At 49.7% G+C, this 17,955-nt stretch overlaps 1 protein-coding gene across 3 annotated transcripts; it reads left to right on the forward strand.

Moving 5' to 3' along the window:
• Positions 1-278: 278 nt before the first annotated feature.
• On the forward strand, positions 279-17,331 carry RNF122 (ring finger protein 122). Of its 3 annotated transcripts, none has more exons than XM_047772516.1 (7): positions 279-726; positions 5,421-5,492; positions 7,136-7,292; positions 13,731-13,776; positions 14,078-14,119; positions 15,708-15,790; positions 16,192-17,331. In XM_047772516.1, exons 3-7 carry the CDS (start codon positions 7,183-7,185, stop codon positions 16,304-16,306), a joined length of 396 nt encoding a protein of 131 aa, XP_047628472.1. In that variant the 5' UTR covers positions 279-726; positions 5,421-5,492; positions 7,136-7,182; the 3' UTR covers positions 16,307-17,331. The 3 variants fall into 3 exon arrangements, with proteins under 3 accessions (XP_047628472.1, XP_047628473.1, XP_047628471.1); XM_047772517.1 differs by having other exon boundaries at positions 5,449-5,492; XM_047772515.1 differs by lacking the exon at positions 5,421-5,492.
• Positions 17,332-17,955: the final 624 nt, after the last annotated feature.

Consider the following 17,955-nt stretch of genomic DNA (forward strand, 5'->3'; position numbering starts at 1 on the left):
TTTCCTCCACGTCCCTTACGGAGGTGACTGGCTCCGGTTGCCGCGCCCAACCCGACTTGCCAGGCGCTTCTCTTTCTCGACTCAAGTATCCCGGGGACTGGGATGGTGAACGCGAAGTCGTCCAAGGAGCAAAGATGCTCCCCCACGGCGGATGCGTGCTGGCCGGTAAATAATACCCGGGGCCCGTAGGAAGGCTCCCATTGGCTGGAGGGCGAGTGACGGGCGGGGGGCGGAGCTTCCCGGGGAGAGGGGGGAGGGGGAGTATAAGGGAGGGGGTGTGCGCGTTCCTTGTCAGTTTTGGAGTTCCTGGCATCTCACCTCCGCTCCCCGGCATCTGGGTCGCGCTTCCCGCCAAGGCTTTTTCCTCCTCTGCCAGCCGAGAGCCTCTGCCCACCCCGCACCCCGACCCGGCCCATTGGTGCCCAGCAGTTTTCCCAGCCCCGTGGTCCTTCCTGCCTTTCCTCCGCCGTGGTTTGCTCCGGGGGACTTTCTGTTTGTTTTCTCCTCTCTCCTCTTTGTTGCTCTAAAACCTATCTCGCCGAAGCCCCCGGCTCCCGAGCGAGCTCGACTTTGCAGAGGAAGGCGGCTGCCGCACACCGCACCGGCCCCTCCTGCGGCCCCGCAAGCCGGCGCGCCCACTCTGCCTGCCCGACCCGCCGCCTGCGTTCGTTCGCCCGAGGAAGCCAGCCCAGAGTTCATTGATGCACCCATTTCAGTGGTGTAACGGTGAGTCCCAGGCGGGGAGGGCGAGGGGCGCAGGGCTGGTCGGAGACGCGGAGAGGGGGGCGCCAGGTTTGAGATCCGAAGGATCGTTCTTCTTCTCTAGCCAAGTTTCTCCTGAAATGGGACTGACGAGGAGGGGTCCTGGCGCCCAACTCTTCTCTGCACAGCGCGGGATTTGGGGGCGGGGGGGAAATCTAGGTTTAACTCCTGGGCCAAGAAAGGTCTCTGGGCGGGCGGCAGGCGGGGGGCGTGGGAGCCGAGGGGTTCCCGGCCTTTGTGTGGCGGCTTCGCTCTCCTACCCCCTTCCCTTGCCTTTGTGCGCTCAAACTCTATTCTTTGTTGTGGTTGTCCGAGGAGAATTAAATCCGCGCTTGGGCTCGGGTCTCCTAGAGGGAGCTCAAGTTCCCGGCCTGAAACTTTGCAGGCTATTTTAAATATGTATACAGTGCAGCGTGCTGGACCCTGCGCGGAGGCGGCTTCCGCTGCGTCTTTGTCGGCCTGGCATCAGCTGCTAGGGGGCTTTGTGGCTATGGAAGACGCCGGATTAATGAGCATGGCTTTATTGGACTGATAAAGCCTGATAAAGCCGTACAGATGTCTCGGCGCCCAGCTACTTTTGAGCAAGACTGGGGTGCTGTGTTCACTGGCCCCAAGGCCAAACCGCGGTGCTAGCTCCTGTGCCTCGGTGGTGGCCGCACCTCCAGATCCAGTCCCCCGTCCCATCCAGACCTGGGTGACGCTAAATTCATCTTTCCTGAGGCTTTTAGCTGTTCAGGTGATACCGATTGGGCTTGGGTCTGATTCCCCGCCCAGGCTATCTTAAAGGAGGGCTCTAGAGAGCGGGTCAGTTCAAAACTTTGGCTGCTAATACGCTGTAGTGGCCATAGTATCTTGACTTCGTTGTTCTGAAGCTTGGTGAGTTTCTGGAGAAGCGGGGCGGGAGGTGGGGGACAAAAGCAGCTGGCCTTATCTCTTGAGTTTGGTAGGCTGGATAGTTGAGGGTGGGGGGCAGGAATCCATTCTTGAGAGCAAACTCCTGCCAGATCTTGGATTAATTATTTCAAGAGGCTCTTGTTTTAAGGCACGGTTTGGATAGCATGTGTATGAGTGGCCCCCCATCCCCCTCTTCCTCTTGCTGGTTGGATCTAATTTCCTGAAAATGAACGAAGCTGTGTGTGTGTGATAGGCGGCATTGCTGGAACGGGGGCGGGGCGGGGGGGGGGGGTGGATGAGGAAAGACGGTGCATCCCAGCATCTGGGAAAGATTCCCCTTGGCTGGGAAGGAGAAGCATTTCCCAGATCCACTGGTCTTTCTTGGCCAGCCCTTCTCTTGACGTCATTCCAGCTCCCAGCCTGCGAGCTCTGAGATGAGACATTCTGATGTCAGGGCTTTCATAGGTCGCCTTAAACAATGGAAGAGACTCAGGGAGAAGAACCCAGGCGGCTGTCAGTTACACTAGCCTTTCTTCTGGACAGTTCTCTTTCAGAAGAGGTTTTGAGACCAGCAGAGGACTCTGCCGCTTTATCTTTTCACTTCTTAAAATGATGGAGAGATAACTGTTCTTTGACTCCAAGGAGAAAGCAATCCCTCCCCCAACTCCTTTGTGAAAAATATCTGGAGCCCATCTTTCCTGGGGTTCGTGTTCTGTCCTTAAAAGTTGAGAGGAAAAAACTACTCCACTGTCAGCTTTTAGCCAGTGTATGGTTTGTTTTTTCCATTTCTTTTTCATCAGAATGCAAACAAATGGACCATCTCCTCTTGGCTTTCGAGCTCTTCTCACCCACACCTCTTTATCACATAGAGTCCCAACCTCACTGACTCAATCCTGGAGCCCCAGGGAAAGCTTCTCTTAGCAAGATAAGATGGTCAAGATAAACTGATAAACTGCTGAGGCCAGAGTGCTTCCAGAGTGCATACGTGTAAACCCTCTGCCTTAGCTGTGGCCACTGCTGTGCAGGTTCCCAGAACAGGGAACAAAATGAGTTCCTTTGGGGCCTTAAATATGCCAGATCCAGCTCATGAAAGGGTGCATGGAGAGCCAAGGCAGATTGGGGGTTAGACCCTCGTAGAGCATCAATTCTTGCTGGGACAGGAGTTGAGGAGTGATGTATATGGTGGGGAAGAAGGCTCTTGGGCATTGAGGACAGAGTTCCCTGGAAGAGAAGCCCAAAGGCCCTTTTCCAGAGTTTTCCAAAGGCGTTTTGTTTGTTTGTTTTCAGACAGAAAGCTGGCCCTCCTCAGCCAGTCCACCATGATGTCTTTATAGAAAATTGATCTCCTTTGGCCCACAGAGATCAGATGTTTCAGTGGAGGGTGAAGGGGTGGTGAGAACTTTCTAACCCATGCTAGAGGCTAGAAGCAAGAGCTTACCAGAAGTTTAGTAGCTAATTTTTTTTTTTTTTTTCAGCTTAACCTCAAAGTCTTTTAGGACATGAACTACTTTACTTTTACTTTTTGTTTCCCCCCAGTGTCTAGGTCAGTGTATAAACCAAGTCATTAGCAATACTTGTTGGTTGACAGGTCATCAGTTAGCTAAGGGCAGTTTGTGGGCAATTTTCTCAAACTTAAATCTCCTTACGTTGAAGTGGGAGCTTCTGCCAAAGATTACCAGTTTGTCTTGAGGAAATCAGGAGTTATTTATCTGTTAACCGGTTATTGAAAACAAGCCAAACACAAGGGTAGGCGCTGGAGAATGTATAAAAGTCCACATCACAGTCATCAGACCCAGGAGCATTCAGGCTTGTTAGAACTGTCTCTGATCTCAGCATTGTATGTAGTCACACCTCTAAGATGATTCCTCACTTTGTACAGTGGAAACCTTTGTGTCTCTCTTTTTCCCAAAACGATAAAATCATCTGGTCTTTCTTCTTTTGCTTTTTTATTTTATTTAATTTTATTTATTTATGTATTTATTTTGGTTTTTTTGCCCTTTCTAGGGCCGCTCCCTCGGCACATGGAGGTTCCCAGGCTAGGGGTCTAATCGGCCACCGCCTATGCCAGAGCCACAGCAATGCAGGATCCGAGCCATGTCTGCGACCTACACCATAGCTCACGGAAACACCGATCCTTAACCCACTGAGCGAGGCCAGAGACTGAACCCACAACCTCATGGTTCCTAGTCGGATTCTTTAACCACTGCACCACAGTGGGAACTCCTCTTCTTTTGCTTTTTTAATCTTCAGTGTCTGTCATGGTACTTGTCAATCTAATCAATGTTCAATGCATGTTTGAGTTAAATGAAGTTGATGCACAGAACAGTTGAGCAACAAAAGACAGTTACTGAGTGTGCCAGAGCCAGAATATGTGATACAGGCTGTGAGCACTATAGAATTCAGGGAAGAAGGGGGGGGGGGTCACCAGAATGTCACAAAGACCAGGCTTGAGGGACTTTGGGAAGGGAGAGGAGTTTCAGGCAGAGAAAGCTGCATGAACAAAGGTAGAGACACAGGTGAGGACAAGGCTGAGCAAGAAATAGAGAGACTGACCCACATGGGGTGATATTGGAAGCTGCTGAGTGGAGGAAGCGGAGAAGGGACCGTGTGGGTTTAGGAGGACTCAAAGCCAGTTGTGAGTTTTTGGAAATACATCGAGTGGGAGGAAATGTCAGACATGTGGGCTAAATTAGAGGAGGGACGAGACATCAATTAGGTGTCTGGAATAGGGACTTGGAGCAGAAGTGGGCTCCAAATCTGTTTGGAATAGAGACTTGGCAATAGAGCTGACACAACATCCAAAAGAGGTTTGGGGGGGGGGGAGGCTCGTTATATTGGTCACTAGATTGTGCTAGGAGATGAAGAGGTCTGAGATATATGATGTCAAAGATGACTTCCAATCTTAAGCCACTCTTCTGCCGAGTTGGGGTAGCATCGCTAATTACCAGGTAGAATTTCCAGGGTGTATGAATGGGGGTCTGGTGTCTAACCATGAGATCAGGAAAGTCCTTAAAACCCAGATTGAAGCCCTGAGTCCAGAGGTCTTTGAGTCCAGTTCAGCTGTTTGACTATGGACACGTTGTTTAATGATCGAGTCTCCCCCCTTACCCACCACTCCACGCATTAGGAGTAAAGTAGCACTTGGAGGTGACATTATCACAAAGGGTAGCTTAGTATAAGAATGTGCTTGGGAAGTAGCCAGTGTACCATAAGGTCTAGCCTTCTTTCCCCAATACTTCCTGAAATTCACGAGTGGGGTTTTTGTTGTTGTTGCTTTTTGTTTGTTTGGCTGTGCCCATGGCGTGTGCAAGTTCCAGGGTCAAGGATCAAACCCACACCACAGGCGCAATCCAAGCCTCTGCAGTGACAATGCTGAATCCTTAACCCACTGAGCCGCAAGAGAACTGAAATCCAAGAGTTTGATACTTACCTTTGAGATCACTGACATTTTTGCCTGCAAGCAAAAACACTCAACTGGCTAGTGGTTAAATCCTATCTAACTTTTCCCCTATACATGTTACAGAAAACTTAGTAACTCTCAGAATCAGTAGTCCCCAAATTTGTGGCTCCAGAATTGGACATCTAGCAACTCAACAGACAAAATCTCTTTCTTCCGCTTTCCCTGTCCTCTCTGCCACCAGCTTCATATGGATCTTCTCTCTTTCCAGTTGTAACTTGGCTGCCACCATTCCAGGTTTGGGTGGGTGTGTGTGTGTGTCGGGGGTGGGGTGATAAAAAAAGCAAAACCTTTTCTTTCCCAGCAGACCTTCTTCTCTTTGTTTCTTGGCCCAGAGCCTTATATACCTGCCTCAACACCGACCCCTGACAAGGGCAAGGTAATTACCACCTTCAGACCAATCCCCTTTTATTCCAGTCATGTGAGAAAGGGAAGCAGCTAGTGGCTTGCCAGTGTTGGAACTGATTTAATGTAAGTCCCTGGAATGGAAATGGACGCCAAAGGGACCTTCTTAAATGTGGATTCTGATTCATCTCAGTGGGGGTGAGCCCGAGATTCTGCATTTCTAACAAAGCTCCCAGGGACGGCACTGTCCTTAGGGGACTGCACAGCAAGGTTTTGAGTAGAAAGGGGAAGGGTGGCCAGTAAAAGTTAGCTGCAGCTTCCCACCCCTGCCTGCTTGCCACTTTCTGGAATGCTGGCCCAGCCTCAGAGTGAACAATTTCTATTCTGGTCCTGGAGCAGCCTTGGCTTCTGGAGCAGGTGGCTTAATAGTGACAAATGACCTTTGCAACTGCACTTCACAATTTACAAAGCATGTTTGTTACACCATCGTTTTCAGTCTTCTCTGCATATTGCTTGTTTTCCTGTGAGAAAGTGAAGCTCAGAGAGGTAATTTCATAAAGGTCACGTAACTAAGGAGAGGTGGGGTTGGAGCCCAAATGTACATTTCCTCACCTAAGTCTCTTCATTTTGCTACTATACTATTTGGGTTTCCATCTGATAGAAGTGAGTTTTCCATTTTCTGCCCATTGCCTGAATCCTTGATCCCCTAGATGGGGATGCTGGTTTAAGTACTGCATGCAGGATACCATTTCAAAGATAGGTTAAATAATTTACCCAAGATCATATGGCTTGTAAGTGTTAGAACTAGGTTATAAATGTAAGCCCCTGGGATGGAAATTGGTGCAGCTACTATGGAACAGTATTATAGAACAGTATGGAAGTTCCTTAAAAAACTTAAAATAGAGTTACCATATAATCCATCAGTCACATTCCTGGGCACATAATCTGGAGAAAACTCTTAATTTGAAAAGATACATGCAACCCCGTGTTTATTGCAGCACTGTTCACAACAGCCAAAACATGGAAACAAACTAAATGTCCATTGACAGATGAATGGATAAAGAAAATGTGGTACATATATATACAACAGAATACTACTCAGCCATAAAAAAGAATGAAGTAATGCCACCTGCAACAACATGGATGGACCTAAAGATTATCTACTAAGTGAAGTCAGAAAGAGAAAGACAAATACCATATGTTATCACTTATATGTGGAATCTCAAATATGATACAGATGGACTTACTTACAAAACAGAAACAGACTCACAGACATAGGAAACAAACTTAATGGTTACCAAAGTAGAAAGGAGGTAGGGGAGGGATAAATTAGGAGTTTGGGATTAGCAGATACAAACTACTATATATAAAATGGGTATGCAACAAGGTCCTACTGTAGAGCACAGGGAACTGTATTCAATAGCCTGTGGTGGAAAAGAATGTGAAAAAGAATACATATGCATATGTATAACTGAGTCACTTTGCTGAACACCTAAAACTAATACAACATTGTAAATCAACAAGACATCAATTTTTTTAAAAAAGTTAGCCCCTGAATCAGAGGTTTGCCATTTCTTCCTCTGTGCTTGCTGCTTGCTAACACAGGGTACTGGGTATTGACCGCCCAGGGGTAAATTTTCCACTACCCTAATACTTGTCCTCCCTCATTCTCTGCAGGGTGTTTCTGTGGCCTGGGACTGGTAAGCACCAACAAGTCCTGCTCCATGCCACCCATCAGTTTCCAAGACCTCCCTCTGAACATCTACATGGTCATCTTCGGCACAGGCATCTTTGTCTTCATGCTCAGCCTCATCTTCTGCTGCTATTTTATCAGGTGGGCATCTCACTGGCTGACCCAGGGTGGAGGATGGAGGATCCAGGAGGAGGAGGAGGCCATGGGTAGGGTGAGCCAAGCAAAGCTCTTAGTAGCAGAGTCACCAGCCTCCAGCTTTGAGGACAGGACTTAGCCTGCCCTTCACTGGGCCTCTGAGGCCTGGTGTTTCTATTTACATCAGCCTATCAAGTTGTTGGAGAGCATATAAGGTCAGCTTGGGTTGGGCTGCATCCCGCCCACTGGCCAGTTATTCTCAGATTGCTTAGAATGACTGTCCAACCAAGTAACGTCATTGGTTCCTAACTGTCTCTCTCCACCCATTCACACCTACTGCATGGCCAGGAACAGGTGGGCATCATGACACCAAAGGCATGTTCCTCTGCCCTCTGGGGAAATCCTGTTGTCATCCCTCCAGATTCTAATATTAGCAAGCTGGTAGCTGCTGAGCTGCTTGTTTGTCCTGCCCTGTAAGCTCTTATTTTCAAGAGAGAAAAAAATGAAAACTGGCACTTCTGTTCTTACTGGGTAGGGATCTGGAGAAGGACATGAGCTCGGCAGCACTAGCCAAGCTCCAGGAGCAGTTTCTCCACTTCCTGAGGAAAGACATAGGCACTGGTGGCTGGTTTCTATCAAAAATGTGGGGCATGCCTGGTATTCGGAGTGGAAAATACAGTAGTGTTTCCGACTAGGGTGCCCTATTGATATTAACAATCCCTCATTGTATGGGATTGTCCTGTACATCAGGGAACACTGAGCACCCCTGACTGGTAGAATGTGCTAATGATGCTTAAAGCCATTGTGGTAACCAACCTACACACACAAGCACATTACCCAAGGTCGGGGTAGATGTCAGCTGAGAGTCTAGGCTAGTGTCTGATCAAATCATCTAAGAAGTTTATTAAAGTGAAGGATAAAGGGGATTTCCCTTTGTGGCTCAGTAGGTTAAGAACCCAACTGGTATCCATGAAGAGGCGGTTTCGATTCCTGGCCTGGCTCAGTGGGTTAAGGATCCAGCCTTGCTGTGAGCTGCAATACAGGTTGAGGATGCGGCTTGGATCTGGCGTCGCTGTGGCTGGTAGCATAGGCTGGTGGCTGCAGCTCAGATTTAATCCCTAGCCTGGAGAACTCCAGATGCTGTGGGTGTGGCCCTAAAAAGAAAAAAAAAAAAAAGATGGAGGAAAAAGGCATTCAGGTTCCCCACAGACACCTGAATGACTTTTTCCTCCAGGTGGGTTGAGTGATTCACCTGGCCGGAGGCTAGAGGGAAGGCAGACCCTTGTCCGGATTCCTAGGGCAGCGGGAGCTCCCTCTTCAGAAGGGGAAGTGCCCTCAGGCCCCGCTGTCCTGTGCCGTCCCCACACCCCCCTACCCGTCCACTATCTTGGGCCTCTTCTTTCTCAGAACTTTAAAAAGTCCCTAGGACTGGAATTTTCCACTTACAAGTCTTTTCAGAGAAGATCGTGGTTTATGTTCCCTCTTGTACAACTGGGTCTAAAATTTGCATCTCATCATTAAAGGAGGGTGAGGGTAGATTTCCGGTTATCTTGCCATCTCCGCCCCTTTCCCCAAGCCTAAGTTTTCTTCCTCAAACTCTTTTGTCTTCCTGACCACCTGCCACTCCTCTCTCCTCCATTTCAAACCACTTATGCAATTCCCCAGAGTCCAAAGACGGAGGCATACTAAGATTGATGTGTGATGCTGGTGGGAGGAGGGGACAGTAAAACCAACTAGTCCCTGCACACACACAGAGGCACGTCCACACCAGGCCACAAAGGTGGTCAAGAGAAGAAAATCTAGAAAATCACTCTGAGCCAGTGAGTGGGTGACCAGCCTTCATTTCCTAATTCTGCCACTAATAGGCATGATCTTAGCTGCTCTTTGCCAAGTACTTTCTGTGTGCCAGGCATCATAGTCAGCATTTTGTAAAACGTTTAGCTTACTCAGTCCTCAGAATTTCCATCCAGTTTTGGTATCAGCCTGCTTTACAAATGAGGAAATTCACTTTTATCTTTTTTAAATTTATTCAATTTTTTATTTATTTTCTTTTTTTGCTGCACCCAAGACATATGAAAGTTCCTAGGCCAGAGATCAAATCCCAATGGGAGCTCCTAAATCAGGAAACACATGCTCAGACAGTTAAGGATCTGCTGAAGGTCCCCCATCCAGAAAGATGGAGAAATGGGTTAGTCTGGTGACAGTAAGCTAGTGTTTTTTATTTTTTGGGGGGGCCACACCTGTGGCATATGCAAGTTCCCAGGTTAGGGGTTGAATCTGAGTTGTACCTGCCAGCCTACAACCACAGCCACAGCAATGCTGAATCTGAGCTGCCTCTGCAGCTCACACCACAGCTCACAGCAACACGGGATCCTTAACCCCCTGAGCAAGGCCAGGGATGGAACCTGCATCCTCATGGATACTAGTCGAGTTCTTAACCCACTGAGCCACAACAGGAACTCCTTAGCTAGCCTTTCTGATTCCACATGTTGGCCTTCTCTGATTCTTATTCCTTGAATAGGAACAGCTGTAGCATCTGTGCGCCACCGACCGCCTTCCCCCCCACCCCCCGCCAACCCCCTTACACATAGATTTCACGATCCAGTGGAAGGACAGGCTGGGAGCTGGGTATGGCTGGTTTCTTTTGTCTTTGGCTGGAGTAAAAGAACAGAGCTGTAACCACATGATGCCAAAAGCTTCTCCCACTGGGGGGCCTCTCCGCACCACCTGTCCCTGGGGCAGCAATCTGCCCTGCATCACCCTGCCCTCTGTTCTGCAGCCTGCCCGAAGCCAGTTTGACCCAGGCATTTCATGGTTCCCCAGGCTTGATGGTATGTGGCAGCCTGGGAGTGTCTATATATAGAAAGACACACAGGCGCAGAAGCCACTTCCTCTCCCTGCTTCTCGGTTTCCTCCTCAGCCAAAACAGGCCCCTGACCCCCCTCCTGACCTGGTGAGCTCATTGGCCAAGGCCAGCCTCTTCTTCCCAGCTCCCCCTCACTCACTCACTCCCCCCGACCCCAGGGGCTGACCTCTGCCCTACACAGGATGGAGGGGCTGGTGAAGTACAAATAGGCAGGAAAGAAACGATTATTTTCAGGACCTGGCTACATTGTTTGTTGCAAAAGGGAAAAGCCAGGGAGAGCCCACTGGCAGCAGCTAGAAATGGTCTCATTGAAACCAGGGTATTTTTAGTCAATTTGCTCTCTCAACAGCTGAGAAGGCCACCTGTCCAGAATTGTTGGCATGGCCTCCCCCGCTGGGGTAGCCCAGGAGCTCCGCTTTTTGCTTTGTTTCCCTTGTAACTCTTACGGCCCCATTTCATCACAATCTCTACCTTCCTATATGGAAATCTATATGCAGAACAAATATAGGAGTGCGGCTCTGAAACCCTTCTCTGTGCCAATAGATAGTCCTGAGCTCTAAAAGTTGGGCTTCTGGAGGATCTGTGGATAAGACCACTAAACGGAGCAAGGCAGACAAAAGGGCTAAGGGTGGGAAAGGAGGACTCCCAGGCAGCCTACGCTATTGCAGGCAGAAGGGTACGGCACATACCATGTGTGCAGCCGTGTTGCAGGCGAGGCTCAAAAGCTGCAACATCCCCTCATCTGAGTCAAGAAGCCAGCTCCTCACCACTTCCTTATTTACTCTGTACATAGCTGCTGATAGCCACAGCATCTCCCTCCGAAGGTGGCTGTGAGCACCCTGGCAATGAGGTCACATTCTCCCTTCCTCCCTTGCTCTCTTCCTTCCTTCCGCAGATTTACTCTATGTCAGGCTGGTCGCACTTGCTCATTTTCAGCTTTGAGTGCCTCCTTCTCTGCCCCTCTCATGTGACGCAGATGCATGTGTACATGTGAAAGTGCAAAATTACGGGTGGGGTGGTGGGAGCCCTGGTTAGGCCCTTAGTCCAACTCTCCAGTGACCAGAAACCCTCCAGTGGGGGAGGAGGCAGGGGGACACCTGGGCTGCAGCTCCCAGGGGCTCTAAGCACATAGGGCCTCGCCAGGTCCCCTGACCTCCTGTTAGGAACCGTGCAGGTGGCTGCAGCCCAATCTTTTTTGTTCCCTGGCCATACTGTGGCCTGGCCTCCCCACCTTCTGCCCTCCCTCCACGCTGGGAGCTGTTCCAGCACATCTGCATTGCCCACGGAGCATCTTCCCTCGCTCCCTTCAATAGAGGCTTGTGATTGGAGATCCACTTCCTCTAACCCAGGGCATCAATCTTTTTCTGCAAAAGACCAGATAGCACAGGCTTGGTGGGTCATATGATCTCTGTCTGAACTAGCTACCTCTACCGTGCTGAAGCAGCCTTAGATGATACACAAACTACCGGCATAGCATTTTTCTGTGCTCCAATAAAATGTTATGGGCATTTGAAAAATGAGTTTCAGAGTTCCCACTGTGGCACGGCAGTTCGAGGATCCAGTGTTGTCTCTGCAGTGGCTCAGGTTCAATCTCTGGCCAGGTGCCATGGGTTAAGGATCCAGCATTGCTGCAGCTGTGGCATAGGTCACAGCCGTGGCTCGGGTTCCATCCCTGGCCTGGGAACATTCATATATTGTGGGTGCAGCGGAAAAAAAAAAAGAAGAAGTTGTTGCATGTAATTTTCACATGGCATGAAATATTCTTTCCATTTCTGCTTTCGACAATTTAAGAATAAATACCATTCCTAGCTTCTTGGCCCTATAAGCCAAGTGGTCAGCTGAAATTGGCTCTTGGGAGGCCATGGTTTGCTGCACCTATTCTAACCTTGTGGGTTTCTGCTGTTTCCTTCCAATAACACAGATCTTTGGTAGAAATGATCTGTGGCAGAGAAAGCCTTATCTGGCTCCAAGTAGAGAAGGCCATAGAGCTCCCCACACAATTCAGGAGGGTTCTCTCACTGAAAATAAAACAACAACAACAACCACAACAAAAAGTTGTGATCAGTGCGTAAATTGTGGTTCCAGCCATTTGCAGAGTAAGCCACTCAGAGACTGGCAGCCTTGTTGATGAAAGGGTGTTTCCCAAAACCACATCTAGTTCTGGGACTGTGACACGTTCCCCCTCATTGGTGAAGCAGGCCACATTGTGTGTTAAAGAGCTCGGGCTTTGTAATCAGATCAGTTTTGATTAGAATCCAGATGCTGCTGCCAAGCAGCCCTGAGGTTTGGGCCAGTTACTCAACTTCTTTGGACTCCTTGTTCCTCATCTGCAGAAAAGGGAGGTCTCTCCCTCCCGAATCCGTTTGGGATCAATGAGAACACCTGTGTCCTTTGCAGGGATCAACACGCAGCAAATCCTTGATAAGGACTATGCCACTGCTGCAACTAGTAACAGCGTGTTCTGGCTATTGTGTTTTGGCTATTGAGAGTTTGGCTGTATGCAGGCCACCAGCCTGAAACAAAAAGAAGGAAAGAAAGAAGGGATTGCCTGTGTTGGCCTGGCACTGTGAGGGGAGAAGTGTGTGCTTTGGTTCCAGAATACTTGGGTCTTCCTGGTGGAAAATTCCCCAGGCTCGACAGACTTTATCCTGCTACCCTGGCTTAGTGGAAATAGCCCTTTGAAGAATACCTAACTTGTAGGAGTTCCTCTTGCGGCTCAGCAGGTTAAGAATCTGACTAGTATCCAAGGGGATGCGGGTTTGATCCGTGGCTTCGCTCAGTGGGTTAAGGATCCGGCTTTGCCACAACCTGAGGTGTAGGTCACACATGTGGCTCAGATCCCATGTTGCTCTGGCTGTGGTGTAGGCTGGCAGCTGCAGCTACAATTCGACCCCTAGCCTGGGAACTTTCATATGCTGCAGGTGCGGCCCTAAAAAAAAAGAAAACCAAACCAAAAAAAAGACTATCTAACTGCTAGAATGGATAAGCAATGAGGTTCTACTGTACAGCACAGAAAACTATATCCAGTCTTTTGTGATAGAACATGACGCAAGTTAATATGAGAGGAGAATGTGTGTGTGTGTGTGTGTGTATACACACATATATATACATATACACATATATATATATGACTGGGTCATTTTGCTGTACAGCAGAAATTGACACAACATTGTAAATCAACTATATTTAAAAAAAAATTTTTTTTTAAAGAATATCTAAATTCTGGACACCTGGGAAGCCTGAAGGCAGTGACCTACCAGGAAGCAGCAGGGAGTGTGAATGAACTTTTAGGGTGCTTTGCCAGAGACCCCCTCACCCTCCCACCATCTGTGGCAGATGGCAGTGATTTTTGAGGCAGTTGACCCTGAGAAAGAATTTGAGTCTCTAATCCACCCTGGCGACCTGCATAAGGCCCCAACTGTACCCTGTGTGTCAATGGGACAAGACACCTCCATGGGAAGCACACCTCCCCACCCCCAGAAGGATGCCTCAAGCAGCTGCACCCCACCCCCATTTTGAATGGCTGTTTGTGAAAACACATAATGACCTCTTCTCTCCCCTCTTTCTTGCTTCCGCAGCAAACTCCGGAACCAGGCACAGAGCGAACGGTACGGATATAAAGAGGTAAGTAGAGGCTAGATCTTCCCTTGCGAAGCCTTCCCCCTCTACTAGCCCTGCTTGACAGGCAGGGGGAGAGAGCAAGCAGAAGCTGGCCTCACCTGGCCTCTCCCGGCCTCCTCTCTGGTCCCTTCCAAGGTGAATACTCTTTCTGTCCTCAGGTCTGGCTGGGCCCAAAGCCCTCCTCCTTTGGGGAGGGTGTGGGGTCCCTCCTCTGCGGGGTTGGGGACTCGTTCCTCGGCTGATGCTACCTGGCCCACCCTGTGTTTGGTTTCTTCTGACACCAGGCCTCCTCTTTTATTCCCAGGTGGTGCTTAAAGGTGATGCCAAGAAGTTACAGTTATACGGGGTGAGTGTCCTGGGGCAGCACATGGGGATCGCAGTGGGTAAGGCAAAGGGCACCCTCCCTGGGTTTCTGCCTGAGCTTTTCAGGAACCTTTTTAGTCCCAGCCTTCTTATCTCCTTGGGCAAAAGAAAGAAAAGGAAGGAGGGAAAGGAAGGGTAGGGAAGGGAAGAAAAGGAAAGAAGGAGGGAAAGGGAGAGAGGAAGAGGGAGGGAGAGAGAGAAAGAGAGAGAAGGAAGGAAAGGAAGGAAGGACAAAAGAAAGATAAAGAAGGAAAGAAAGGGAAAAAAGAAAGAAATAGCAACCCATCCCAGGAATTAATCAATATGCTGAGTCCATTATGTCTGGGACCAGGGCTGGCAGAAAACAAAGGGATCACAAGAGGGTTTGGGTAAGTGGTGATCCATGGCCCCAGGAAGCCCGATAAGCATAATCTTAAAAGGATGGAGGGTCACACTTTTCTGCCAGATTGCAATAGCTTTGCCCCAGTTACCTCTGTATATACTCTGTCCTCTGGATCTCCTGTGTCCAGCCCTGTGGTTCATCCCCCTCTCCTCCCCCATGACACCAGCTCCTTGCCTCTCTCAACTCTGACTCTTTTATTTATTTATTTATTTTTGCTTTTTTAGGGCCGCACCCGTGGCACATGGAGGTTCCCAGGCTAGGGGTCAAATCAGAGCTATAGCTGCCGGCCTACACCACAGCCATAGCAATGTGGAATCCTAGCCGCATCTGCAACGTACACCACAGCTCATGGCAATGCTGGATCCTTAACCCACTGAGCGAGGCCAGGGATCAAACCCACAACTTCATCGTTCCTAGTTGGATTCATTTCTGCTGTGCCACAACACAAACTCCAGCTCTGACTCTTTTAGGAGCAGACCGTTTCCTCTTTCTTTGCCGCTTATGCCTTTAGGGACATCTAACTCACTTCTGAGAGGCTTCCTTCCATAACCACAGACACTCCTGCAGAGAGTGAGAGTGTGGTTGTCTGGGTGTGGGGAGGTTCACAGCTCTCAGGACACACAAGAGCGCCTGGACATGGCTTCATTTCATCCCTCTTTCTGGTGCCTGCTGTTATGAGGTCCACAAGTTCCAATGTTTCCTAAGCTCTCCTCTGGAAGAGCAACAGAGCTAAGGTCAAAGGGATTGCTGTATTGGAATATGAGGCTGGATTTGAAGAATGCAAACCTACACCAGACCCCCATCCTTACCCCTAGTTATTGATAAGCACACCCCACCCACCCCAGCCAAGGTCCTGGGCTAGAAAGGATGAAAACCTCTTCTTCTAGAAGAGCGCTGCCCCTCAGAAATCTCTGAGGACAAAGATTCTCTACCTGCACCACCCAGTGTGGGGGCCATGGCCACCCTGTGGGCATTGAGCACTTGAATGTGATTAGTGTGACAGAAAAACTAAATGTTTCATTTCCTCTTATGTTGGTCAGTTTAAATCTAAAACGGTCCCTGGTGGCTAATGGCTGCCATCCGGTCAGGTTAGTTCTCTCTTGGGTGGGGATGAGGTGATGGATTTTCAGGGTCAGGGACTGAGGTCCTTTCCCCCTCTCCTCTCACACGCCCCCTTCTCCTTCCACAGCAGACCTGTGCAGTCTGTCTGGAAGACTTCAAGGGGAAGGACGAGCTAGGTGTGCTTCCCTGCCAACACGCCTTTCACCGCAAGTATGTGTCTGCAGTGGGAATGTGTGTCTAGGGGGTGCCTTTTGTTTTTTTGTTTGTTTGGCTGCCCCATGTCATATGGAGTTCCTGGGCCAGGGATCAGATCTGACCCACAGTTGGGACCTAAGCCACAACTGGGGCAATGTCAGATCCTTAACCCACTGTACCAGGCCAGGGATCAAACCTGTGTCCCAGTGCTCCCAAGACACAGGGAACATCTTCTAGGGCCTCTAGTGCCTCCCCTCCCATCTGTCCCTTGCGGGTGATCCCCTACATCCTGTCTGGACACCAGGCAGGCCCGAGGGCTTAGACTGGGGCAAGGATAGAGAAGTTCTTGTTCTGAGAAGCAGCTGGGCTCTATGAAAAGACAGCTGGAGCGGGTTGATATCTTCTTTTGCCTACAGGTGTCTGGTGAAGTGGCTGGAAGTACGCTGTGTCTGCCCCATGTGTAACAAGCCCATTGCTGGTCCTTCAGAGGCCACTCAGAGCATCGGGATTCTACTGGATGAGCTGGTGTGAGTGCCGCCTCCATACCAAGCCCTGGAGAAGACTCCGCCTCCAGCTTCACAGCGGGGGGGACCCGATCCTTCCACGCAGCTGCGGTGAACAAGACTGTTGGGTGGCAATGGTCATGCTGACCTGGAGGGGAGGGGGCGCAGGGCTGGCCTTCCACCATCAGGAGGAGACTAGACTTGCCCCCTTCATTGAGTCCTGAAGCCTTCTTCCCAGCTACTCCACACTGACGGCATGGCCCATCCAGAAGCCAGTATCCTGCCACTGGACTGTGCCTGCCTTGTCCCACCTCTAGGGAAAGAAATCTACTCCTGTAGGGCCAAGAACTTTCAGCACCCCACCTTGAGGGTTCCCCTGAGGAGGACGTGTTGCCCTGACCTAGAAGAAGGGATGAGCTGGGCTCTGCCCCACCCGTTTCTTCCCTGCCCCCTCCCCAGTCCTTCCAGAGGAAGGTTAGAAGGGGAGGGAGGAGAGATGGTAGAACCAAGTGCCTCCAGTGGAAGCCAGGGAGCAAGGCACTGGAGGAAATCAAATCAGGAAGAGCAGGAACTAAAAGAAGAAAAGTCGCTCTTTACATGGGACCTGTGGAAGCGAAGGCTGGCCACCTGGCCTGCTGACTGCAGGGGGGTGGAGGGCAGCCCCTCCCCCGCTGGCATTGAGGTGCTATCTGTTCACTGATCTCAGAGCTTCCTGTTCCAGGTTGGGTGCTCCATCCCCCCCACCCCCCACCACCACCCCAGCAGAGGAAGGGCTTGTTCTCCACCCAAGTGGATTCCCAGGGGTTTTGTCTAAAGGAGGAAAAAGGGGCCTGGGGATGGGGGTGTCTGAAGAGTAAGGTCGCAATAGACCCCCCCTTCCCCCTTGTAAATAGTATTTTTATACTTAATCCTCACCATCTCAGGCTTTATACGTGGAATTCCCCCCAGTGGAAGAGGTGGGGGTTTTCTTTTCCTCCCCCAAGCGGGTGAGGGTGGGGAAAAGGTATGTATTTAAAGAAAATTAAATTTAATAACAAGTTTCTTTTAACCTTTTGCCTGTAGCTGTGGCCTGTTCTCTCTACTCACTTCTCCATGCTCAAGGCAGACACATGTGCATGAAGGTGCCTAATCCTTGATAAGAAGTATCAGTATTAGATTATTACCTGCTCCACATGGGTTAGGGCTGACATCAGTGTGCCAGGCTCATTCATATGATTTCTAGAATATTTGTAAAGAAAGTTGATTATGCCACCACAGCATTCCAGCTAGTAGGACTCGTCAGTCATACAACTCTTGTAATTCAAGCCGTTGAACTCCTAACACAATTCAAGGTCCAGGTAGCTGCCAGAGAGGCTTGATTTCTTTGACTGATGTCTGTTTTTCTTCTCCACTGGCTGACAAGTCACACCCTGTATAGCACATCTAGAAATATCATATCGTTAACTAGTCATGCTCCTATGGCTGCACTCAGATTTGACACCTTCGCCCTGCTACTTTGTCAATATCTTCAAGGGGTGGTGAGTCCATCGTGCATTTGCAAAATGGATTGAGAGGGTTGGGAACAAATTTCATAGCTCTCATAAGCACGGAGCCGCTGGGCTGTGATTGCCCCCTGCTCTGTGGAACAGAGCAGGACCATGGTCATCCCAGTCAATGAACTTTGGGTACTGTGCCCAG

The sequence above is a fragment of the Phacochoerus africanus genome, chromosome 3 (assembly GCF_016906955.1).
Source record: "Phacochoerus africanus isolate WHEZ1 chromosome 3, ROS_Pafr_v1, whole genome shotgun sequence".
Lineage (NCBI taxonomy): Eukaryota > Metazoa > Chordata > Mammalia > Artiodactyla > Suidae > Phacochoerus > Phacochoerus africanus.

Excerpts from the sequence above, each read along its gene's own strand:
- RNF122 (XM_047772515.1), top strand. The coding sequence starts at position 702 with ATGCACCCATTTCAGTGGTGTAACG. Across the intron at positions 727-7,135 it reads CCCATTTCAGTGGTGTAACG|GGTGTTTCTGTGGCCTGGGA; the intron begins GTGAGTCCCAGG and ends CATTCTCTGCAG. Across the intron at positions 15,791-16,191 it reads CAACACGCCTTTCACCGCAA|GTGTCTGGTGAAGTGGCTGG; the intron begins GTATGTGTCTGC and ends TTTTGCCTACAG.